At 36.9% G+C, this 27544-nt stretch overlaps 1 protein-coding gene across 6 annotated transcripts in view; it reads left to right on the top strand.

Moving 5' to 3' along the window:
• JPH1 (junctophilin 1) overlaps positions 1 to 27544 on the top strand; it is an 89691-nt gene that overhangs the window by 45189 nt on the left and 16958 nt on the right. For all 6 annotated transcript variants that reach the window (XM_084511035.1, XM_084511032.1, XM_084511033.1 and 3 more), the window contains exon 3: positions 8811 to 8929. In XM_084511035.1, the coding sequence (XP_084367161.1) occupies positions 8811 to 8929 (119 nt within the window). The remainder of the gene's footprint in view (positions 1 to 8810; positions 8930 to 27544) is intronic.

The following is a 27544-nucleotide window of genomic DNA, read 5'->3' as shown; positions in this document are numbered from 1 at the left end:
CTTGTTTTTACAAGCATTTGAAAGTGGACAAAATCAGTTGAAAACAGTTTATTTTGATAGAATGATATTTCCTAGTCTTTTCCTCTTTCTGCAAGCTGTTCTTATTTTTCAGTCAGCTGTATCCCTGGGATTTGTTGCTTTCTTATGAGCAGGATCTCAAAGAGCTGCCAGATATTAGTACTGATGATAGCATTCTTGTCATACCTAACATTTTATTTAATTTTTCCCTAGTAGAGAGCAGTACAGTAAAAATAAATAAATAATAATAATAATAATAAAAGCTGGTGAAAAATGCAGTGCCCTAAATGTACCCTAGAAATTGTTATAGGAAATTATCACAGCAGTCCATGTGTTCCCATTTCTTTGAGCAGGTTAGGCTTTTCTGTGCAGAATCATTATTGAATGGGGTTCTTTTTCATTGGAACTCATATTTTCTGATGAAAGAAAGAGACACATGTTTATCTCCTTTTTTTTTTTTTTTCTTAAATATAGCATAGACAGCAGCTAAAGCACAAGAGTGTACTATTTTTTTTATGCTTCCAGCTAGGTTCAGAAGTTGTGCTCTTCAGTCAACCTGCATAGTTGGCCTTAATCAGAAATAGCAAATTCTTTGCAGATATTCCCTTATCTTTAAAACAAACAAACAAACAAAGCAACAACAACAGCATCAAAAGCCCTCCCATTCCTCTCTGCAGAATTATGGAATTAGAAAACTAAAATAAAATACTGCTCACTAAGGAGAGTTAGTAATAAAATCAGATAAAATGTAGTCTATCCTATGAAATACGATAGACAAAGGCACGTTGAGAAGTATATTTATGTACTTGGATGTTAGTGACATGAACAGATACTGTCAGTGAATCACATTGGGAAGATACCCTAATATATTATACAAGAATGGGTTTTGCCTGTCGAGTTGTAGGTGCCCCCCACGAAGACTTAGTTTCCATGTGACATTTCACATGGTGTTGTTCATCTTGCTGAAATTGAAGGCTGTGCCATTGTTAAGATTTCTGTGATAGTGCTAAGATGAAATACAATCAATATGAAATAAAAACTTTTCTCATTGAAGTTCCTGACAGAATAATGAATGAAAGCGAATACATCACTCAAAAAGCCAATTCCATTATCCATGAGCAGATTATCTGGCATGCACATAAATAATGCCAGGCTAGTTGGACACCTAAGGTTAGTGAGAGTACTATGTAATTGCAGCTTGTCTATTGATGCTTTAACAGCGATCTAAAACCACATTTTAAATCCCAACTTCTGCATGAGACTTTTTCCAAACAGGTGAACAAAACTGCAGGATTGGAAGACTAATTAGGGAAATTGAACTAATAGCATTAATAATAACTGTAGCACTAATAATAACATTAATAGCACTAATAATAACATTCCATATGAAATGTGGATTTTCAGAAAGAGCTTATTTTTCAGGATGCTATCCTTCATTCTCCTGAAATCTTTGTGAATTGACGACCCCATGTATGACAAGTACAAATTATAGAAATGTACCTCAGCACCTCCAAATTGTTGACCAGTTCTGGGTTTATTAATGCAGACCAAAGGAGTATAAAGGAGTATACAAACAGGTTCAGAATAAACATAAGAAGGTTGATTCCACAATAAAAGCAGACTGATGTTCACCATAACATATATATAACATATATGTATATTTGTAGGCATAGCAGAGCTGATGTCCACTGCAGGAATATAACATCCCTGCAGTTCAGAGGACCAAACTGCAAATATCTCAAGTGTCTTACTTTTCATGGAGTGAGAGGAGTGCCTCCAATGAGGCATTTACGTCAGATGTCTGAAATACCTAATGTAAACAGCCTCTAAATCATCTAATCTCACTTCCTGTAAACAAAAGGCCATGTCATTTTTCTCAGAAAAATAGAGTAAAGAGGACTTTTAGTACACTGCCTAGTATTATTTGCGAGAGTTGGAAATCTTTTTCTGTGTCAAATATACCCAAAACATTTCAAGGGTTGACTATGCCTAAATTCAGCTTCTAATAGTTGAACCAGTTATGTCTTCATCTGAAACACTAGTCTTCTCCATTTTGTGTTCTTCTTTTTCCACTGTTGGATGTATATAGCATGATAAGGGGCTTCTTCGTATTTCTTCAATAATGAGTAGATAGGAGACTCAGGAAGCTTAAGTCAAAAAGCTCTTCTTCTCAGACCCTTGATTATTCTGTGGTCCTGACATTTCTTTTTCCTTCTTGAGACATTGGGCATCATTCCATTAGCGGCTTTATGGATTCTAGATTATGTTGCACAGGATGAACAAATTCCTGTTTACACTGAATTTTTGTCTCCTGTGCGTTGAAAGACCACATTAACCCTTCTTTTCCTGCAGTGTGGGGCCATCCAGGGTGATCTCATACTCCTGTGCCTCTTTCAATGTCAGTCTCCCATACTGGCCAGGTTTTTTGTTCCCCAGTGTTCTATATCAATATGGCCAAATGCAATGTTTTCTGGAGTTGTTATATTGAATTTTAGGCTACAACCCAATACAGTGTCCTCCTGGGTATTTTTTGAATCCAGAAGTCCTATAATCTGCCAGTTCTAACACAGTACATTTTAGATTGTATTGAGACATTATAAAAGTAAAATATTAAACAACTCTGGAGCAAAACCCAATTCCTAAGGCAAAATGTGTATATCAATACTTTCCTTTAATGTCTTCTGGATTAAGTTTTGAAATGTGTCAGTAAGTTAGATTTTAATCCATTTTGACATGCCTTATTTTAATAGGATGTAATTTATGCTGTTGTTTAATTATGTTGCCAAAGGGTAAAAAATCAGAAACCTTGAAAAAAAATCAAGTATCTTAAGTCAAGGCAATCTTGATAAAGTATTGGACCTGAAATCATTAAATGTGTACAAGTGTTTAGTAAAGTCTACACTTTGTGAAGGTATGGCGTCTGGCATTATTTGCTATTAGCCTATAAATCTTTATGGATGTAAACCCAATTTATTTATGCTGTTATTTATGTCCAGGACTGACTTCTGGCTAACCAGCCACTACCCCCAAGATTATTTTCTCAAGTACTGAAACCAGTTTGGCTGTCTGCCAATTCTATGGAATTTCCTCCATTTTTCATGCACTTTTAAGTAAAGGGTAGTGTTTTTTCAGTTCTTCTAACATGTATTAGGACTGAAAAAATATGAAATGAATTTAGTCTGGAAAGGAGAAATGTTAGAAACAAAATCCAGTAGGTAGTATATATGGACCACAGTACGGGCACTGTGCATGTAATAACTCTGTTTATGCTTTACTACTTAGGAGTTTGCTAGTAGTGCCTAGGTAGTCCAATTCCTGAGTGAAGTCAGTTCATGGAGAAGGAACCAGCTGGTTGAAACTAAAATCTAGCAAAGCACAAAGCCCTTGATTGAATAAAGCACTTTGAATAATTTTAAATTCTGTCTCTCTTGATTGAAGGCATGTACTTCATTTGGTCAATTCAATCTGCACTTCAGAAGAACTATAAGTTTCTCACTGACATAAAGCTCTCATGTTGCAGTATCTGTAAATAATTCTTTTTCTCTCTGTTTCTCTCTGAAACTTCTATTTCTTGTTGGTATTCAGTGACATAGCCTCAACTCTGAGGTATATTACAGAAATGAGTTGCTGAGAGTAATGAATATAAAGCCTACAGTTCCTAGGTAGCTCTACATAGTTGTGCACATACATATTTTTAATGCTACCATAAGAAAATAGTTTTTCACACAGTATTATCACTGAAAGAAGATGAGCAAGACGACTAGTGCACTTGATAAATGCAAGTTCCCCACTTGCTGTATTAAAAATGCATAGATGCTAGATACATTTCTGGCATTCAATGCCAATATATAATATAAAAATTTGGAAATAGTGACAAAGAGAAAATTAATCTACCAAAGAATCATTCTATAAAGATTTTATCTTCCTCACCAGCTCCTCTTTTCTGGAAATACTATTGCTATCTATAGGAATTTTCACAGTTGAACCTTCAATAAATAGAGGAAAAATTATCAATGTTGGAAAGATTCATAACTGGAAAGAAAAAGAAGCAAACAATATTCTTGGCTTTCTAGAAAAATCACTGAATTTTAGAATTCAAGAAGATGGGATTATTGTTATAGAATTTCACTTTCAAAAGGGATGATATGGGTAGTAACCTACAATAAGTGATGTTACTCAGACAAACCTGATAGTTGCCCTAAATTAAATTTCTCTGACAACTTTATGCATGTTTAGTCCTTACTGAAATTTTTGAAAATATGGAAATCTGTTAGTAACTACCATTATTAAGATTATTATTTTAGAATAATTTGATAGTTAAGAACATAATTGTGTTTCATATATTTGACAAACAAAACTGAGAAAAAATATTTCTATCATTTTAAGAAATAGTAAGCAAGCTACTGGACAGCTTTACATTGGAATCCTTATGTTTAATACAAGCTGGAAAACGAAACAAAGTAAACGTACATTGCTTACATTTTTGGTTGACACTGAATCAACATGCATTTCAAGTATGTTGAAGGATATCATGGAAATACAAAATAATCTGGAGGGTAATGGACAGTTCTAAATGGGGTTTAAATTTAGATAAACATTACATAATGCATGCAAGACAAATATGTAAGCATTGTTGCTGCAGAGTGCTAGATAATGTTGGTTAAGCTCTTGAGCTCTCAATATTCCTCCAAGTCACTTTTCAAGCATAAGTAGATGGAAATCTGATTGCAGCATTGCTGGAAGGGGACACTGTAAGATCCCCTGACTCTGCGCTTATAATCTCTTGAGTGTAGCTGGGATCCATGTACAGGTTTACCTACCTATCCAAACAGAGAAGAAAAGAGGTATCAGTAGCAATACCAGTGGTCCTGCAGTCTAGAAAGCTTGGGCTTCTTTGAAAATCAGACCCTGATATGAGTCCAAATGAAATTTCTCATAGCAGTTATTCAGGTCCTGCAGTACTCATTCACTCATGACATAGACTGGTAGATTTAGGGGCTCTGCAGCTGTGGGTTCATTTTCTAATGTAGGTACAGCTTGATTCCTCCCACAGGTATGACTTGAATTTATTGCTGTCATGATTGCATTGAAGACCACTGTGGACTCATCAGTTAGGCAGCAGACTGTTCCTCTAAATGTAATTTATTTTTAACACGTTAATTTTATATTGGTTTGAAAATTTTCAAGCCCTTTTGAGACATCATACAGAATATTAATGGTAGGATAATGCTTTCAGGTAGATACACATATAAATACACATGGCAATTCCAAACTTAGTAATGCGTATTATGTGATACAGTTGATAAGAATTCATTTTCACAAACTACTCTCTGTTGAATTAAAAGAAAATAAATCATTAAAGTTCCTTTGATGTTGGTTAGAACTTGAATGCAGCATTGCAAAGCAGGTCGATATTTTCCTATACTGTTTTGTAGTTTGTGGGTTGGTGCGTACTTTCCTGCATAGTTTCTATTTTGCTGCTGAAACTACAGATTAACCCTTCCTGAAGAATGTGTAGAACAGCATGCAAAACCTGCAGAAGTCTTTTTTTTGGCTCTGGGGAGACGAAAGATTTTTGAGTTTTCTCTTTCAGAAGTTCCCATAAAAATTTCTTGTTGCAGCAACATATGTGGAGTTCTCTGGGGAAGAAAAAAAAATCTCAAGTAGGTAGTGGATGATTTTGACTTTATATATCAAGTCACAGGCTTAAATGCCCCTGAGTACTTACTGATAATAAACAAAACTTCAAGACTTTACAGTGACAAAATTACTCCAGGGCACAAGTTCAAGAAATATACTTTCCTACACTGTGTAGAGTGTAAGTGGAGCAAATGAGTTGCATTTCAGTAGGGCTGTCTGGCTTTGGTGTCTCTCCCTTACAAAAGTTGTCATTCAAAACTAACATCCGTATCCACAGTCTCTGCTAATAACCCCACTAGTGGGGGAATGCAGAGCAGAATACATGTAAAGCAAGTACAACAAAGCATGGTGCCAAGCAGGAGTTACTCTAAGCAGGCAGTTTGGAAAACACACAGGCAAATCAAGTGTGAAAGTCAGAATGAAAAAAAAATAAAAAATAAATAAATAGCAACAGAAAAATATTAGAGTTTGCAATAAGTAAGAATGCAGCAAGTGAAAAAATGTCTGAATATACAATTGCAAATTGAGACCAAAAAGTACACATTGCTAGTTAGCCAGTAAAGCATCCAAATGCCAAGGTGCTAAATAGCAAATAATGCAAATAATGATGAGTGTGTGATCACAGATGGAGTGTGCAGCCCTGTGTTATACAGAGCTAGATGCTGCCCGCTTCTCCTCTTCTTTCGGTATTTGCCAAGTGTCATTCGTGGATGATGCTCGCTGAAGAGGCCAGCAGGGAGATGTCTTGGTACAGACGTGTGCTCACGTTTCTGGCTGGCTGCAGCTACAAAGGTGGCAGAACAGCAGGAAGTGAAAGGCAAAAAAGAAATCAAAGGTGAAAGATAAGGCAGCCAAGCAAAGCAGCACTCATTTGCCTTCTGTTCCACCAGCTTCTTCCTGCTGTGACTTGCTTCTGCCCAGCTTCACGTGGCTAAGCTTCACTAGCTCATTCCTTGAGTAACCATGCCATTCCTTCACTGCTTCAGTACGTGTTAGACAGGATATTTCTTGGGTGTAATACTACAAAAATTCACAAGCATCAATTAACAATTGGCAGTATGTTTTCCTGATGCTGGTCATTTAGTATACATGTACTAGCTTTCAAAGTGTCTACTGCAGCTGTGACAATAGCATTAGACTATTTTTATGTGGGAATAGTCTGGTTGTTCTATCATCACAAAAGGGTGATCAGAGTCTAGTTTATCCATGTGCAGACTACATTATTGTCTCATAAAATAATGTCCCAGTGCTATGATTGCTTCATTAGGTTTACGCTACATAGACATAATTATGCAGGAGCTAAGAATAGCTCATCTAATTGAAAATAATGATTATAGAGAAAGAACAGTTTTGATTACTGTTACTAAGCAAGCACATACCGTACAACCATTCATGAACTGCACAGAACACATATGGGATTATAACATGTGTTTGTTTTGATTAACAGTTTCTTTCCTGATCCTGACTACAAGTCAAAGGTGTTATCACTTATTTCCTCATTATAATCTTCTTTTTGGAGACCTAGAGGGACCAATGAGAAAGCAACATAAGCTGATCCATTAAATTATGACAAGTTAAGCTTTGAAATAACTTTCAACATTTATCCACAGACACATTTTGGGGAGGATGTAACTTAAATCTTCTTCAGGCACCACAGATGAAACTATGTGTTTTTTTTATGTCTGTGTTTATACTAGTACCCTATGAGATTAAGCATCTTTTTAGAAATGCAAAGTCTGCAATACTGTTAATCTCTTGGTGCTCATTCAGTACAATACCTACATTTAATTCTTCCTGTGTCTAAAACACATAGAACTCTTCTTTATTCCTTGCAAATAAAGCTGATTTTTTACATAGAAATCACTGAAAGTTTGGGGGTTTCATTTATATGGCTGCTGTTGATGTTATCACCCAGCTTTTAGGATAAAAAATGCTGCTTTTGTTGTCCTGCTAATTTATTCTTACTTAAATGTAAGCTTTCTGCTAGAATGCTATGAGAAAATTCCTGAGATCATAAAATTGAATATAACTGTTTTTAGAAATGTTATGACTCTCTCTAGAGGCTCTGAAAAACTCTGCTGTTTTGCCATGTTTAGCTTCCCCTCAGTTCTAATGAAGCATTTTATAGCTCTAGGCTATGTGCTAGCACTGCAGAGATGCAGAGATCACTGCCATCAGGAATTTTTATACATATGACCATTTAAAAAATGAAGTGGTGAGGGAAGATGGGACAAACAGCAATGCAATTGTGCAGTAACACAGCTATCCATTTGCAGAGTCAGTAGTGACAGGCACTTGCACAAGCTCTTCTTGAGTCTTTTTTAAAAATAACAGAAGAAAAAAGGGGGAAGCAGAGTGAAGATTACTTTATGAAAGCATTCCAAACTCTTGTCTTGACTTCAGAAAAGTTGCCTTTTCAGATTGTTTTGGATTTGAAATTCAGTGAATTACAAGAATTTAGAAGTGTTAAGTCTCCATTTATATACATGGAGATTTATTTATTTATTATATATATTTATTAATTTATATTTATTTATATAAATTTAAATATAAAATGTCAATTGAAGCATCAAACATGTTTTCTATCTGATTCTTTTCCAACATGGTCTGACTGTGCAACACATTTCTCAAATTTTGGGGACAATATACCTCAATTTTGCCCTTCCCCCAGCATTGAATGTTAACTTTGAAGCATTGTAAAGGTTGTTTTAAAGGCATGCCACAGTCCCTTTGAGCACCATGTGTCCTAGTCTCACAGATGCCTGTTTGGGAGTCAGTGTAGTGTCCCAGTCTGACCTTCTGTACACTTCTGTGTATTAGCATTTGACCAAATAATCATAATCTCAGTTTCAATTAGATACCTTGTTGTTTTGTTTTTTTTTTTTTTCTTCTATTGAGAAAGTTAAATATTAAGCTGAGTTGTGAATTCTGTACCTACAAGTAAATGTGATACAAGGATGAGCAGGACTGAAAAACTGAGTAACACGTTGATTGTGGAATACTTTGATTTGTAGTTATTCACAGCAAGTGGGACTAACTGCACTATGCAGTGCAGTGCACAATAACTAAGAGCAGCAGTACTTTACTCTCGCATTATTGATGTAACTCATAATAGACTCCTCTGCATATAAACTGTTTTCTACTCTGTACAGAACTGCACATGCTAGAGCTAAAGCTGATGCCGCGGATCAGGCCGCTCAGTCTGCTCGCCAGGAATGTGATATTGCAAGAGCAGTTGCCAGAGAACTTTCACCGAATTTCTACCAACCAGGTAATTATAGATTGGTTTTGTTTTGTGGCTAGTCTTTTTTCTTACAGTAGAAAGGTTCTGTGTTAAATTAAAAAGTTCATTCCATTTTGTTGTTCATACAGAAACAGTAGTTATGTGACTGTAATGAAGACTGCATGTTCCTTAGGGTGATTTTGTTTTCATTTTTTAATTATTTGTTGACTGTTGCTTTGTATAAAACAGTGCCAAAAAGTCAGTATCAAGCTTTGTCTGAAGTTAATAGCTTCTTCAGGATGATGTCAACATAAGACTTCAGAGAATATAAATCAACAGAAATTCAGGTTGTTTCTGTATCGTGTTTATTACAGGAACACACTTTTTACTGTCTGAGGGAAATTTTGACGGTCTTGCTAGCTAAGGGCTGAGTTCTGGAGAATGCTTTGCCATTGCACATACATAACTTGAGAGGGACTCTTTCCTCTTATGCCTGTGGTGCTCAGTGGAAGATTAGTCTCAGACTCAGGATATCATAGCATCAATTCTGTGTCACACTGCAACATATTTTCATCTGTCATACGGTTTGGAAAGTTGATGTAAAAGAAGCAATGTGTTTTTTACCTTGTTTTTCTGGTGTCTTTCCAATAAGTTAATATTTTTGTGTATGGCTCTTTAGTTTAAGGTTGAATAGGTAAAATGGATCTTCACTTATGCAAGTTAATGTATTTTCAGAATGTTGTCCTTTCTTTTACCTATCAAATGAGTTTTGATATCATTTATTACTTTTTGAGGACTTGACTGCATTTTTATTCAAAAATAAATTATTGTATATACTTACCATAATCTGCAGATACAAACCCCTTTGTGCTTAAAGGTACTACTACATAGTACAGACCCTATAATTGAAGAACTATCTATTCAACATTTTCTAAAAATCCACATTTCCTTCATTTTCAATGTATATCACTACATATAACTGGTTCATAAGTCATTATTGTCAGTTAGCTTAAACAACACTTTTTTTTTTTTTCTTTAATTCTTAGTATTCTGTTGTAGAGAGCAACCCCATTGGCGTTGGGAGAGTTGGGGCTTTATTATTTTATTTGCTTAGTACATAAGTCAAAGGCTGGTCACCTCACACTGGTTAGAATCTCCATTCCCCTTATCAACCATTCTTTGTATCCATCCTAGTTTAAGTGTGTCTTTCTTTAATGTGGATGACCAGAACTATAGGCGGTGCTCAGCAGAAGTAATTGCAGCAATAAGACTTTACTGGCTTTAACATGGTATCAGTATATCACTGTTGGAAATTACCTCAATACTTCCTCTTCTGTGGATTCATCATATCAGTAGCCCACATTGACTCCTGTGATACCAAAATCTTTTTCTTTTTTTTCATTTTTTCACTATTTCATTCTTTCGTCAACTGATGAACTCCCATTTTATAGCAGCAGTTCATCTTATTGGTCATTAGTTAAGAAGTTCAGTCATGAAGAAAACTAGTAGCAAGGACCCTGTCAAAGAAAGCTTGACTGAGAATAGAAGTGAAGGAGTTAAAGCACTTGGAGTGAAAGTATTTCAAAGCTGCTGAATCCTTGAAATAAGGAAATAGCTAGAATACTCAAGAGAAAATGTAAACGTGTGATGGTGTGAAATGCGACACCAAGAAATCCACCAGATAAAGAATTTGTTAGGTGTCTTTTTTTACTTCCTGCCACTGGATAGGAAGTAACATTGATGACAAATTGGCTGAGATCTGGGGAGGGAAGGTGTAGGATTCTTATTTTCCTCTCACTTAAACTTTTCTTTCAGTTACAAAAGGAAAGGGTTTGTATCCTTTCCCTCATTCCAGCTCTATGTGTCTACAGTGAGTAACTAAACACCTCAACATCTTCTAACTCTATTCTTTGTATGGAAATGTCTATCAATTAGTTAGCTATTTGTCAAAAGATAAATATCTCTTTTGGAATCTAAATTTTACATTTCCTCATTATTTTCAGGATGGCTAAATGCAGGATATTTGTATACATTTGAAAAGATTGTTATTCCCTTTGCTTGGATAACTTCAAGATGCTGAGATTTTGACTAACTTTCATGTATAAGTTGCAGCAAAACACCACTTTTGTACGTCATTGTGATGCTTTCCAGTATTACTGTGTCAGAGAGCCTTCTCATCCCCAGTGCTCATGATGTCTTTTTCAGATACACTCTTCCAAAGCAGTGCCAGTTAACCCTGAGGCTCACATGTACAAGTGCTTACTTATTTACATATTTCTCACATGCCATACTACAAGTGATAGGGCAATATTAGCAATAACTTTTGTCATTTAAGATAATAAAATAGATAAATATATTTTTTTAATATTTACATTCCCTCACACAAACAGCAGCAAGAATCTGCTCTTCAAATACCATTTTCATATGTTTGAATGAAAACTAGGTAAGCGTTGTTGCCTACTAATGGCAATTTCTCAGTTTTCTTCTGTTGCTTGAGCTCTTTATTTTTACAATTCCTTTTTAAGCTTCTGTTAGTGCTTCTAAAAACTAATGACACACATTGTATCTCAGTTTGTAAAACTATTGTTAAGAGAAAGCTTACCATTGTGCTAAATTGTCTTGAAAATTACTTATGGTGGGAAAGCGTAATTTTTCTCTTTGCTTCAACTGCTTAGAATGGTAAACAAACATGCTGTCAGCAAGAACTAAATGTATGTACCAAATCAACAAGAAAGGGAAAAGAAATGTGAAATACATATACATCTCCGTAAACAAGTTAAGCATTTTTGTCCGTCTTAAGGAGTGATCTCTGCCTGCACTATCTGAGACCAAAGTCCATATAAATATTTGAAAATCTTTGATAAAGCTCTTAAATTTCAGGTTTTTAAAATGCAGCCTTCTGGGCCATATATCCTAGTATTATACACAATTTATAATTACAGTGAGTATTCATAACTCATTGTACCATGACAGTTCTCACTTCCCAATTACTTTCTCTTCATTTAAATTTTATGTTCATTAAGACATTCATCAGAAGCTGCCAAGATGTTCTAGCTTTGTAATGTAGTTTAAAAGGAGATTGAAATGAGAACAAAGCATTAGGAAGCAAAGCAACATTCAGCAGGTACAAATAATTATGTCAGTCTGAATCATGAATGTTGAGGTGACATAGGAATCTTCAGATTTAATTTGCACACTAATTAATTACCTTAATATTTGCATATAAGGAAAGCAAGTATGAATAAGTGTGATTGAAAAGGTTGGTGCTGTGGTCTAGGGGTTCATAAGGTTGCAGGGAGCTGTTTTCTCTAATCTTGTTCATGCTGGACTCAGACAAAATTCTGCTAGTGGTTGATAGCAATGAAGATAGAATATCTTTGTAGAGCCCTACCCTCAAGGTTGTAGGTTTTGCACATTTAGCAGATGTTGTGGACTTTATTGAGGCCAGACTTTACAGACCTTTTTATTGCTAAATACAACGAATTTTGAGAAATCCCAGCTCTGACCTGTTTGGTTCCTCTAGGGATCACTAAACTTGTAGATGTGTCAGAAAAGAGCATGTCAGAAGAGGAAACAAATGAAACCTGAGCTTTTTCTCAGTCAAGGGAGTTATCCAAGGACAGTTTGAGATTTTTGTATTTTCTCAGAGAAAACCAGTAAAAGTAGTTTTGTGTCTCTTGTTAAAGCCTAGAGAAGGGTAAATAACTAATTGAAGTGATGTATCAAAGACATAACAGAAAAGAAAGGCTTTTGGTACCCAGTAAAAAGGGAGAAGATTGTTCTAGTCCTGCATAAGTTTAATGGACGCTGTGACTTATCCATTCATGCTAAATTCTACAAACCATCTCTAGCATACACTCTTGTAAACACGCTGTCAGGAGGTAAGCTAAAGTATGAACTTGCACAGACTGGACAGCTAAGCTGTAATTGTCTGTGTACATATATATCCTGCAGCAAATGTATACTCTTCTTTCATTCAGTTTGAACGAATAACATTTGATTAAATGAAAGAGGGGTAAAACTACTTTGCTGCAGGGTAAGAGCAGTCTGGGCACTTTACCATGGACCAATTAAGCTCTGGAAATTCAAATCTGAATTGTTTTATGGCAGATTATTTATCAGGCCAACCACTTGCCTAAAGCACACACGTGGCTCGTGAGAACGTCTTCCAGCTTTTGACATCCTGAACAAGGCACAAAAGAAATAGAGAAGCAATTTAGCAGTTAATTCTCGCTAAAGAGATGGACAGAATTTTAGGTGAAATATATGAGCAGGGAACAAATATTTTCTAATAAAAAGAATAAGAATTTATAGTTTTTACCAGGATTTTTTCTTATTTTGTTTGGATACCATTACAGCAACACTATCACTTAACATTCTGACATTACTGGTTTCAAAAATAAAAGTATTTTAAGCAATAGGCAACTTCTGATGGTTTCTAGTGCCTTAAAGAGAAACTGCGTTTTACATTTTCTTTTGACCAGTAGTTGACGTCTATAGCCTCGGAAGAAAACACATCCTTCCCATCTTCCTCCTCTCTGCCATCTCTACCTCCTCCAGTTCACAAAATGCAAACTCCATATGGACAGGAAAGAGAGATTTCTTCCTGATGCTAATTAACAGGAATGTACTGGCTAAATGCATGTGGACCAGGCCAGATATTTTTATTTTAAAAGCCAATTACAATGAGCATTTCCCCCTGATTATAGTTACCAGCCATGCCATCAGTTTGTGCCTTAAAGCATAAGGAAGCTCACTAGTTATTCTTAGTCATGCAAGAGCCTGTTCATTTTCTGAAATGATTTGACATGCGGCTTCATCATCCTCATGCAACTGTTGTTGGATTCTTCCTGTGGCATCTTTCCTGTACAATTTATTATTTCCATCCTCTTTCTACATAAGTCTGGAGAACCCTATACTGAGGCACTCGTGTTTTGTCTGATAATCAAAGAAACAAGGTGGGCTAAAAGAAAAGGTGAGCTTCAAGCTTTATTCTTGTTCTCTCCTTTATTTTTATAACTATTGTCTGACCACTTGACTTCCAAATTTATCACCTGTCTTGCCAAACCCTAGATACAGACGCCCTCACCCTTCCACATCTGTTGTCCTGCCCACTGACAACCACTCAACTCACTGGGAGCCTGCATCCATCCTGCCCCACTGTCACGCACATGCTAGCTCAGCTCGCTCCTGAATGCATCTAGGTTAAGAGAGAAGGGAGTTGGGAGAAGGAGAAGAAGGAGAAAGGAGAAAGGAGAAAGGAGAAGGAGGAGGAGGAGGAGAAGGAGAAGGAGAAGGAGAAGGAGAAGGAGAAGGAGAAGGAGAAGGAGAAGGAGAAGGAGAAGGAGAAGGAGAAGGAGAAGGAGAAGGAGAAGGAGAAGGAGAAGGAGAAGGAGAAGGAGAAGGAGAAGGAGAAGGAGAAGGAGAAGGAGAAGGAGAGACTGCAAAGGAATGGCCTTCATTCTTCCAGAATGCTTTCTCAGTCACTCCAACATACTTTTGAGTGACATAATCAAGTGACTTGCTTAGGGAAAAAAAGCACGTAATTAAATTTAAAAACTAATAACAGAGAGCCAGCTTCCTGTAGAGAAATAAAGCTGTTGAAATTACTGTAATTTTCACAGGCTTCCATTAAGTACTGAGCTAGTTAATTTACATCTAGATACAACTATGAAGGCTACAGAATCTGACTGTGAAGCTAACCGGTTAGTCAGGCAACTAGCCTGGGCTAACTTGGGTTTTGTCACTGCAAAGTTGCTATAATGAAGTACCTTCTTAAAGCCTTCTATAAAGCCTCTGAGCTGCCACCATGGGAGGTATGAGAGAAGGACGTCAGTGCTACCTTAGCATTTTAATTGACTCCTGTTTCCCACTCAGTATTATTCATTTGCCCTCCGAAAGATCCATTCCTTCCAGGACACAGAACCTGACCACTGTTGTCCTGCTCCAGTAGATTTCTATATTGGTCCGTCCCAGTGTCCATTAGCCAAGGACAAGATGAATTAGGGTCTATCACATGGGTGCATTATCACAGCATGTCAACATTTCCATTATAAATGCTATTTATAACTGTCATAAATATTTGTTCCAAGTTGAAATTCGACTAACAAGGTCTGTACTGTGGGAACTTTACTTATAGTGCTACTTTTCACTAGAGTATGGAAATTTATTTTTAAAGGATTTGATTATACTAGTGCAGATTTAAATTACGTTGAAAAGGGGTTTTGTTTTTAAACATGTGATATCAGTTATACTGGGCTGATGAAAACATCAAGTTCTACTTGACCACAAGCAATTAATACTTGCTGCTGGTCTGTGGGCTTCTTTGCTGTTGTTTCTATAGGAAGTGGGGTGCCAGAGATGTATTTCAGAGGAAAGGGTAGAAAAAGAATGATCTTTGCAGCTGCATTCCACATTTGCGAGGGACAGAGAAATAGATGGATAATATACAGAGCATTTCATTCAAAGAAAGTCTGCAAGACTTAAGGTTACCCTAAAAGCAGAGAGAGTTTAGAGAGAGAAAAATACGGTGTTTAAGTTATAGACCTGCATAATACAGAGAAATGCCTTTTTCAGAATGGTGTGAAAGATCATGGTGAGAATTTGGAGAGGATGAAGATTTCTGCATTTTATTCATGTAACAGTTATTCTCTCAGATCTTAATCTGAACAGGAGTCAAATCTGGAACTGAAACATAGCCAGCATGGAAATGGTAGTTGATTTTTTTTTTTTGGATGGTGAGATTAGACAGGATGAAGAGTGTAAGAAGAGAAGGAAGTGGGACCAAGAACAGAGTAATCTGTGATTCTCTTCCTTGAAAGTATGTTTAAAGAGGGTAAGAAAAAATGAGGGGAAAATAAGAGGATGAATCATAGAACTTAACAGAGGAAAAATGTTCCAGAAGTGTATGTGGCCAACTGCGTCAAAGGAGGTTGAGAATAAAGTACCGGTACTGAGATACGATGAAGCAATCAGCAGAGGCTCTTCAGAAAGTATCATTTGAGGTTAAAAAGGTATTTGTTGGTTGCTAAACTGTGAAGTATGGGTTAAATTTGGAGAAGAGGAGCAGTAAGGGGTTATTGCAAACAGAGTTTAGAGGTGAAAACCTAGAGTTTAGAGATGAAGAGGGAGAACTGACACTGTAAGAATGGTAAGTGACATGGTGTATTAGGGGGTTTCTTAAAGTACGAAAGATCAATAGTATCTCGGGAAAGAAGCCACAATAGGATGGAGAGCTAAGCACATGCCCTAATCTTACCAGAATTAAACTGATTGGTGAATTTGTGCAGTTATGGCATTTTCAGTTCTGTAGTCAGTTCTGTTACCCCACTTCATAAGTTTCGTAATTGAGTCCATTGCTAAATGTAAAAAATCAATTTTGCCAGAGGTTCAATGCAGCTTAATGAGTACTACCATGTTTTCATGAAATACTGTTTCTTAATATTGAAAAATATTAAATTAACCCTTTTCCCTCCAACAAAATTCATAAAACCTCATATTGTAAAAGCAGTGAATTTAGGATCTCTTTATCTGACTTTTGCTTTTGCATCTTTCAAGTTCATAATTCAGTGTGTTTTTTTTCTACAAATGCAAGGGGATAACAGAAACTTTTTAAAAACTGAAGTCTTCCATTACCATATGATGACATGATGAATCACAGTGACAAGCAGTTCTCCCTTTGAAATATCTTGAGTTTAAATAAAGGCAGTATATTCCTGACTAGATTCCTGACTAGAATCAGCAGAGTCTGAAACCCTGTCTAGTTACTTTCCACATATAAATCATTCAAATGTAATTTCAGTTGTTTGAAGACATTTCATGTCTTCCCAGTACGGAGTCTAACTGTTACTTGTTACACAAGCATAAGAAATGCTTAAATGGATTGTCCTGAACCCAAGCCCTGGGTGCATATCCTAGGCTCTGCTTTTTTATTACTCCTAAAGCTCCTAAAGGTGTTCAGAGAACAAACAATGCAGGCACTGTTTCTTTGTCAGATATGAATTTTGAATGAGCCCAAAGTTAGAATTACTGGCGAAAATTTTACTTGGTTATTACATTTACTAAATAACAATACTGTTGTATTGAAAAGCATCTGATAGCTATGAATGATATTTTTCTTGTCCTCCAAAAACCTCTAGGTTGTGTCATTTTGTGGGTTCTTAAAGTTGCTTAGTGGAAGTGGTTCCTGTTTTAATCTGAAGCTAATTGAGACGTATCAGTAGAGCATCTACTATAAATTAAGTAATTTCTAATATCTGTGTAACATTGCGTATGTGAACAGATGGACCAGGAGCTTGAGGGTTGGTTTGTGTAAGAAATTTTGTATAAATTTTTTCTTAGTATATGGTATCAAATCAAAAGGTAACAAAATGCAAAACAGAAAACCCTGCTCTTTCTTCCATGTTTGTATGTGGCCCAAGAAGCAATGTACATGATACAACTTCAATAGTCTATTATCAAAGCCTCGCTGGGAACTGGGATGCTCATGTTGAGAGCTTTGATGTTAAATAGAGAGGCAAATCCATGTATCCTATGCAAGAGGAGAGAATAAACTAAGAGAACAATAAATATTAAGAGACATAAGTATTTTGGTTTTGATTTAAAATATGTTAGCCTAAATCAGTTCCAGTTTTAATCCTGAACTAAAATAAACTGTATATTTTAGATTTAAAAAAAAAAAAAAAAAAAAAAAGATATGACAGTTACTAATTCATAATGTTTTCAAAAGGACTTCTTTAGAACTTCTTAGATAGTTTTCCTGTCTGATTCCAACAGGAATACAGGAATACTGGAGGTTGTTGATGAGGGGAAAAAAAGTAATAAATGGAAATGTAAAATAGCAAGGAGAAAAAAGCCAATAAAATGACATGGAAATCTCATCTGATTCTTCACTAATGACTAGCTAAATATCATGTGTGATATGTTGTGTGTTTTTATAATATGGTGAACAACATTATTTAAATCAACAGGCAGTAGTGAAGTGGTATGTTGCAAACACAAGCTGGAACAGAGTTCTCAGTAATGTTTCACAGACAGCAGAAAGTGAGCACTGCCATTCACACCAACAGCCTCTCACCAATTGCAAGCTAGTTGGCAGAATTATCAGACTACTTAAATTGAAGACAGTGACTTGCTCCTCAGAAGTGCTATGAGACAGCCTTAAGGGCTGACAGACTCAGCCAGTTGGAGATGAGATGTGAACCTGCTCCTGTTGAGGTCAGTTGCCAGACTCCCATGGAGCAGGGTAATAGCCATGCACCTGAAATGTGATCCAGCAGGAGAAGTGTCTATTCCAGGCTGCATATACAGAAGCACGTCATGGAGAAGAAGGGTAATAGTCCCTTCTCTGCATGATGCCAGTGACATGCACTCTGAAATAGTGTCTATAGCTTTGGGCATCGTCATACAAGGCAAGTGTGAACATGCTGGGAGAAATGTAAAGAAATATAATTTTGCTGGGTAAAGAGGGCTATTACGCCACATTAACAAACTATATACATACTTATCTCTTCAGAGAATATGCAGTGGTGATGAGAGCAAAATTACAGCCTTTCACTTCTGCCCATCCTTTATGATAGACATAAAGGAGCTTAAAAAACACCACTGCTGCAGTTAACATTTGCTAAATTTTCCAGGGATTTTTTTTTCCAATTTTCAGAAAGCAGGTTCCTGTGAACAGAGATTCATGTCCTATTCTTAATAATGACAGTAAAGCACACACTGACTAAAGGCTTCAATCTCCCTCATGCCTCATTGCAGCCTGGCTGATATAAAATAGGCTCTGCTTTTTTCTGTGAAAAAGTTAAAAGTTACCTTCTCAGCTATTTCATATTAAGCAGCCTGCAGGCTCAGAAGCATTCAAGTAGATTATAGCACGTGTGTTATTTAGCTGGGAGCGTTCACATTAAGTACAATGTGTGTGTATTATCCAGCCTGGAAAAATGAAGCCTGGCCTAAATACAGGAGCCATATGCCAACACCATATAATCTTGTCAAATATTTTTTGAACTTCTGTCAGTATTCATCAGCAGAGAGTTAGGGTAAGTAAAGAAAGCCGTGCAGTAATTAAGATTGCTGGTCATGAGCAATTTCTGTGCCCATGAGCTGATGTCCCAGTGAGGTGTTAGAGAGCTGTGCAGCTTTCAAAGTGCTGTCTATCAGGTGGGATAAATCTGTTTCATGTTTCTAGTGGTAATGAGTCCAAAAGTGTAAGAGTCTACACACTGTAATTTATTATGCAAATACAATTATGAATTTTGTTTCTGTTTCTACAAATGTCACAGCAGCTTTAGTCACCATTAAAACAGTTACAGAAAGGAAGCAGAGATTGTACAATCAGAATAAGTAGATTGTTTTTACTTAGTGTTGGCTGCAGACAGTTTTTTAGATACATTAGTCTATTTTTTCCTGCTCTCAGATCTTTCAGTGTATATACGTTTGTTCCATAATGACGTGTTTAGGAACCTTTTGTGGAAGGAAATCTTTTAGAGATTCATTTCTTCTTTATTCTTCAATTATTTATTGGAGAGTTGTTGGGAATACAAAATATAAAAATGCAGCTTGTGTATTGTATTCATGTATGATAATGATGGGGCGACTCAAATTAACTTCAGATTTGCAGGAACTGACGGTAGGGAAAGAGGAGGCTGTCTGAGTTCCTTACAGATAGACTGTTTCTGTTGTGTCATCCTACTGTTAGACTCACAAGTTTGTGATGTATATGATTTCCGTTTCCTTTTTTTATCTTTGTTGTTGCTAGCAGCTCAAGTCCAGGTGCTTGCGAAGACAATTTAATATTTTCGAGAGGTTTCTTATAGCATTTTGAGATAACGTAATATCATATACTTTTCAACAAATACCTTTGTAATTTTAGAAGCTCATTCTCTGTGTGAAATAGATAGACTAGTAACAAAGTCATCAGTTCACAGGCCACACTAACAGTTACCTTGTGTTGTGCAAACATCAGAACAGAGTAAATACAGAGGCATAAAAACTAGCCATGGGTTTGGCCAGGTGTATGCATGTTGCTGTATGTGTAGCCAGTAAATAAGTAACTCAGCACTCTTGGTCTTTGTAAAGTCTCTGACAGGAAGTGTTTGATGTAGATTTTTATTGATGTCAAAACTAGGAAAATAAAGTATTGGCAGATATTTTAAACATACTAGACAGATATTCTAGCAAAACTACTTGGAAATTGTTTATGATACTGCACAAAACTGTTTCCTAAGAGGAGTTAAAAAAATAGTTGAGAGGGCATCCTTGATACGCAGATATTTGAGTGTTTGGGATTGTTCTATATGAGACACTTAGTAAGCAGTTTCTACCAGTTTTTACCTGTTGTAGGTGCTTATCTTTACTTAATAAGAAGGAAAAGTTGCATTTAAAGCTGAATTGAAAATATGCTTATATTTAGTGATGCTACCTTTTAAAGTTACTCCTAAGTGAAAGGTTCATGTGTTTTAACTTTTATGTCCCAAAATAATGATGTGGATTTGTCAGGTTGTGGCAGTAGCATAGGATCACATTATACACCATCTTTGTGTTACATTTTGAGATCACATTGGTAGTACATGACTTGAAGGACAGCAGGCTACCAGATCAAGTCACAACAGTTCCATAAAATAAATACACGTAGGCATCATTCTCCATGACGTTCATGGATCTAGTGAGTGTACAACTGTTGGCACATGCTAGCACACTAGTATCCCTGTTGCCTCCAGTGCAGTAGGAGAAGAAAAGCTACTACTAGGGATAGTGTTTAAGGAAGCAGTAATGTTAATAATAGCCTGAAAAAACACAGAAGCCTAAGCTGGATAAAATTTCAGCAAAGGGAAGGTATTTTCAAGGGGGGAGGAGGAGGAAATGAGGATTTAGGAGTGAAAGTCAATCAATAAAGTTTATAAGGCATCCCAAATAGTAAACACTATATTTCAGGATATGTTTGGATTATGCAAAACATGCAGTCTTCTCCCTCATGTTTACCTTGTAGTTTGCTTTCCTAGGCAACCATGGTATCTCCATCTAGAAAAAGAAAAAAAAAATAATAATAATTCAGGCAAGATTTTTGATTTGACCCTTGCTAGGGAATCTGCTTACTAGCCTTTAAAATGTTGGTAATACCTCACAGAAATGTAGGTGCCATCAGATGCTAAAAGCTAAAACAGGCATCCAAACTTTGGTTTCTTGTAAATATCAACAGACAGTGTGAACCATGCCTTACAGTTTAATTCTTATTTCTCTTTTGTTATAAACTTTATTTTTAAATTTTAGCCAATGTATGATTTTCTGTTTAAAACATTCTCGCGTATGCTGAAGGAGAGCCATTATTTGAGATGGCATAACCAACTAGGTGCAACCAAAAAAGGGTAATGAGGTCTGTATATGTCATTCAGAAGTAAGAAATTAAATAACATACATGTGCATCACTGGAATGAGGGTATTTCTTTTTAGGAGAATCCCACCTCCCACTTGACAATCAAGTCAGGTACCTTCTTGCTGTCTGGGGACCAGATGACTCACATACTTTGCTGCATGTTGGCCCAATCATGAAATAGTTGTACCCTTCCGTGTTCTGCTGCAGGGACACTATATTCATTAGAAGGGTGCTGCAGACAGCTGGGGGAAAAACATCCTGAACTACAATATCTAAATCAGGCAGAACCCATCTCTCAGAGCCCTATGCCTCTTTGAGCACCTTAGATTACAATTATAGATTTCTCTATGGCTACAATCCCACACTCTCCAACTCCAGGCCCATTCCATCCCTGTTCAGCCTGCCAAGATGGCTGACAGGGCTGCCAAGCATTGCTAAAGCCATAACCATAGCTACACTCTGCTGTGTTCATCAACATGTTTCATACATGACATTGCACAGCCGTCCATTCATTTGGGCTGAATTCAAGCCAGTAGCCTAGCAGTTAAAAGCCTTTTTTCCTGTTACACGCATAGTCTTCAGAAAAATAAGGATAAAACAGAGGAAGTACTAGTGACGTTAATTATAGTTCTTCCCCCCCTCTACGCATATCCACAATGAAGCAATAATAAAAAAACTGTCTTTCTAAAACTTACTGAATATAGTTATTTGCACTTTCTTAATGACTCATTGAATCTCTTATTTTAACAGACTGATAAATGATTATTTTTATTTTCCTCACCTAGTTTCCATCCTGAATACTGAGGAATGATTATAAAATAGATAACCTATTGTGAAGTCTAACATGCTAGCATTTTGGATATTTGTAGGATAAAAGGTCCTGTATTAATTGATCATCAGATATGTCACCAGACTTCTAAGGTTTTATGAATGTTCATCAGAGTAATAAATAAATCTTATCATGAGATCACAGATAGTGTTGCCAACAGTGATTCTCTAAAAAACAATTGATCATATCAGAAGATAACAAACCAGGTGAATTTTACTGGCTTATCTCTCAAACAGTATATAGCAATCTGCATTACTAAAAGATTTTTTTTTCCTTAATTAGTAGAGTTCACTTGGAAACTTAAGTCTTTAGGTTTTGCTTCAATAATATTGTGGCCTGGTTTTGTACAGATATATAATGAGAAGTTAGAAACTTGAGATAACCTATTCATCATTTACTATTTCATTCTCCCAAACACAAACAAAATCAATGGTTGAATTCCAGTTCAGTAGAGTTTCCAGTTTCTCCAGGAAGATGACATTTGTGGAGACACATCACAGACTTAAGACTGAAAACCTATGTTAGCTTTTGGCTACTCAGAAAACTTAAATTCCACCCCTAAATTTTACCAAGACTTCCTGTGCAGCTTCAGGCTATCACTTTACCAAGAATTTTGCAAAATTTTAAGTGTAACAGTATTTTTTTGACAACTTACCATTGAATTCATATGAAACATTTGCTTTGGGCTGTGATTTCCTCTTGTTTTAGTTCCCCCATCCGTAAAATGGGCATAACCCTTTTGTTATCTTTTCTGTTGTATTTTTAGATTGTGAACTTTTCAGAGTAGAAACTCACTCCTTTTATTGAAGAAGTATTCAGGAGTTTAGTAAAACAGGGCCTCTAACCTTGGCAGATTTGAGGCATTTCTTGGTACCAATGATTTGCACTGAAGTTTGCATATGGACTGCAGCATCCTGTTAGAATAACTTTGATCTTGTCGCCATTCAATCAAGTAAATCTTGCAGTGAAGACTGAGGGTATTTCTGCTAACAATGCACATGTGTAAGCAGAATTAGGGATCAAAGTATCCACTTCCAGGATAGAATATATCTAGAAGCACAACATAAATTTTCTTGAAGCTATTGGCATTTGTTACCTGGGAATTAAATGTGTTAGGTCAAAACACAGGTACAGTTATTAGTTAACTCTTTATATAGTACTAAAATTAGTCAGGTTCTGTTACATAATGTGCATTCTAGTTTAAAAAACAGAAATAGGTTTCCTAATAAATACTTAATGATTGCTTCAAATGTACTTTGAAATTGAATCACAAAATTTCAGCCCCACTTGTACTTTAAACAGTATTTTCTGGAGCATACATAGATATAGCCATACATAGATATTGCCATCTTTTTTCCATCTTCAAAAGACAACTAAAATAATTTTATAATTGAAATACTGTTTTTTCCTGAATTGTAAGAATGGAGAGTAAAGAGTGGAAGAAGTATCATGAAGAAATTGTAAGATATTTATTAATAAAGTTGTGTTGCTTTTTTTTTTTCTTAGAGAAGCTGTTTCTTTTTTGTTTTGTTTTGTTTGTTTGTTTTTACTTACTGTAAAATAGCATGGAGTAAGAATCTAAATTCTATTTCCATATACTAAAAAGGTGATTTTTGCTCTGTATTTCATTTTCCTGTGAAGAACAAATAGAGAAGACTTGCCTGAAGAACAAAATCAGTCTCTGTGGTTAAGAACACATCAACCTCTAGGTTTTAAATATAGTTATGCAAGTTATGATGACCTAATTAAGTAAAGTCTCTTAGGTAATGCCAGGTAATTCCCAAATTAGCATTTTTGCAGAGGGTATATAATTACAGCACTTTCCATCCAAATTTCTTTTTAAGTGATTTAAAGGTTGTAGCTTGGCCTTCAGAAATAAGAACAGGAGGAGAAAAAAGAGGAGGGGGGAAAGGAGGAAGCGAATGAGGAGGATGCACCTCTTGTGCAACAGCCAGCCAGTTTACAGGTGGAATGCCAGTCCACCAAAAGGACCAGAGACACCCAGGTCCTGTAGCCTGCACTTGACTATAGGGTCTTAGAGGACCCTGCTTCAGTCACAAACAGTGCAGGACTGCAGGAATATCAGCTGTCATAGCATGGTGAGAGGCTCTCATTCATATTGCTTAGTGTCTCAAATTTAGCTCAGAAAAACCTACTCTACCCAAATTTTTGCTGTACCCAGAATCAGATTTTATGTCCTAGTGAAGTTTCACACAACTTTCCTGCCACTGTGAAAATGTTTACCGTGGAAATTGTTTGTTGATATCAACATAATTCCCTGTCTTAGATAATTTTGGTTCAGGGAAAAACTTTCAAACTTGAGTGTCTGCTGCGTAGACTCTTTACACATGGACCAAGTAAGGCATGTCCAAGGTCATACTAGCGTAAATATAAAGTTACTAGAGATTAGGATGCAACAGATTAACTCTTACAGAAAATAGTGCTGTGTTGAACTAAAATATTCTAGAATATAGTATATTTTAGTTTACATAGTACTGTTTTAATTCAATATTCCATTATATTTTGATTCTGCATATTACTAAGAACTGCTGTATTACTTTACAGTAATAGGAAACCACAGAAGTGTTCTTGTGTGTTGTGTTTTTTGTTGTTGTTGTTGTTGTTTGTTTGTTTTTTTAAAATGTATTGTCCTTCAGTCCTACCACAAAGCATCATATTTTTTGTTTTTGTTTTTTTTTTTTTGATATGTCACTGTATAGGACTGCTTTTCTAATTAAAAGAAGTATTAGCTTAATAATTTTGAGGATATAGAAATGATTACACTAAAGTGAGGCAAAAGGTCATTAAGTTGTGGAAATGAGATTTATGCCAGGTTACTCAGTTATGCCAGGTTACTCAGTTATGCATATTGACTATGGAATTCAGAATTGTTCCTTGAAGGGACACCAATCCTACTGGAAGGAGTCCTGGTTCGTTCAGCACCTCCAGAACTCTTCCTCCTTTGGTCCCACCCTATTCCCACATCCTCATCTCTTCTTCTTCACACAGAGGCCAAAATCAGTGAAACTGGCCAGACTGAATAGGCAAGCGTACAGCTTGAAGCTGGAATCTACGAATATATATGCACATCTTTTTTCTCACTATCCAAGCTGCATTCTGTAATCTGTCTTGAGCTTCAGATTTAATTCTGAGCTGATAAGGTACAAAGTGTCTTCTTAGCCTTCTTCAGAAACACTGACTGCATTTACACTATCCTGCAAGATGACATTTTCAGTCACTGCTTGAGCCACAATCCTGAAACAGCGCCATGCTGCTGATATGTATACCTCACTAGGCCATGGGAGAAAGCATGCGGCTGTCACCTCTCTAAAAATGCCATGGCAGAACCAGGGCACCCTTCTCTTCTCATTTACAGGGCTGGCCATGCTGTCACATCACTTACTGGAGACCTTCCAGGAGGAAGGACATGTTACACAAAAACTCCACAAGAAATTCTAGATTTAGAAGAACTATGAATGTGTCTGCAACCAAACCAAAGCATTAAATGACATTTGTTCAGCCCAGAGCAGAGCAGGCTGAGGGGAGGCCTCATGGCAGCCTGCAGCTTCCTCACAAGGGGGGCGGAGGGGCAGGTGCTGAGCTCTGCTCTCTGGGAACAGCGACAGGACCCGAGGGAACGGCATGGAGCTGGGACAGGGGAGGGACAGGCTGGGGGTTAGGGAAAGGTTCTGCACCCAGAGATTGGTCGGGCACTGGGACAGGCTCCCCAAGGCAGTGGTCACGGCACTGAACCTGCTGCAGTTCAAGAACCATTTGGAAAATGCTCTCAGACATACGGTTATTTTTTAGGTAGCCTGTCTGGAGTCAGAAGTTGGACTTGACAATCCTTATGGGTCCTTCCGAGTTCAGGATATTCTGTGATTCATAAAATATATGCTCTATAAAATGCTCTTCAAAGCAGAGCAGCTCACTACAGGATCCAACTCCACATGCACACATTGCACATATCCACGCAGTCCTTTCCATTTTCAGAGGGTATTCCTGTCAGCTGCTGACTAACTCACACTTTAGGGTGCCATCCAACTGCTGGCTTCACAATTAGCTGTATGAACCAAAACTGACCCATATCTAAACTTCAGCAGCAAAGGCACATCAATTTTGAACAGGTGGTAGCAGGACGAGCAAGTCAGAAGGAGAAAACAGATAGGTTCATCTACAAAGAAACTTGATCTTGGTTAGAAAACATGTCTTGGTTCTGCTTTCCAGATCAGGTTCTTCTTAGGCACACAGAATTATCATATGTGATAATATATCTACATATTTCTCGAACTAAAAACAGAACAGAACTTCATGATTATTTCCTAGACAGGTAAGACAACCCTACCTTCTTCCCACCTTCAAATCCTATAAAGGATTCCTTATAAATTACAGGCAGCTAAGCCACCTTCTAGGATCAAATGTTAGTGACTCCCTTTCCAAATGCCTATGGCTCTCGTTCCTTCAGAATCAGGCTGTTGAGTGCACTTACACAGAAGAAAAAGGAGGAGTCTGTGGCCCATGTCTCTATTGTTAGATAATGCCTTTAACAATGGGGGCATGCTAAGTCCTGACAAGTATTTGTAGTCCTCAGAAGAAAGCAGGAACTGTGTTCTTTCTGCTTGGAGTCAGTGGTTCAGACAGGTGCCTAACCTGATTGTACTGAATACAGTGAACAGATGTAAAAAAAGTCCTTGGCGAATCTCCAAAGCTAACTTCAGAACAGAGCCAAGAATTCAAGTGTCAGAAAGACATGTCTGTCAGGGTTGGAGGCAAAGGATGTATCTTTAATAGTCGTATGTGATGTACTAGAGGGCTTGGGGATGGGAGGGGGTTTGCTCTGTTATGTTGAAGCAATTGCTCTGTGTCTTATCAGACACCTCAGATTATACTTCAATGCTGAGAGCTACAGCCTTCTCTAGTGGGGCTCAGTGTCACTTAGCATCAAATGCTGCCAAATACCCAGTAAAAATATGACACTTTTAGCCTGTTGACAGTTAACTTCCTTGGAGAGTTCACAGAATCAGAGAATCACAGTTCCAGTTAAAGATATTTTTTGTTGATTTGTTGTTGTTGTTGTTGTTTATTTGTTTTTCGCTCTACATGGAGACATGAGCAGCCAAGACCTGGCTCCCTCCTTGGTTCAGAAATTCCAAAACTGTCTGGAGGTTTTGGGAGGAAGCAGTCACTCTGTTCAGTCATGGAAGGCTTTTAGGTGATCACAGGTTACAGTGGAGAAGGCTGACATTTTGTGAGGCCCAGGCATGCTTCTTACCAAAGTACCTTCAGTCCAAGTGCTGTGATATATTAGTAAATGTCAGATATTTACACATATTGGGCAGCGGAGAGCTGTTGCAGGATGTGAGTTTTCTAGGTAGGTCAGAAACAGAAAGTGCTGCAGCAGCCTTCTATAGAGAGTACGCACAAGATCAATTTGGATGCCACCTGACCAGCACTCTAAGGC

Source organism: Aythya ferina (genome assembly GCF_964211825.1).
Source record: "Aythya ferina genome assembly, chromosome: 2".
Classification (NCBI taxonomy): Eukaryota; Metazoa; Chordata; class Aves; order Anseriformes; family Anatidae; genus Aythya; species Aythya ferina.
This window is presented reverse-complemented; position numbering and strand designations above follow the sequence as displayed.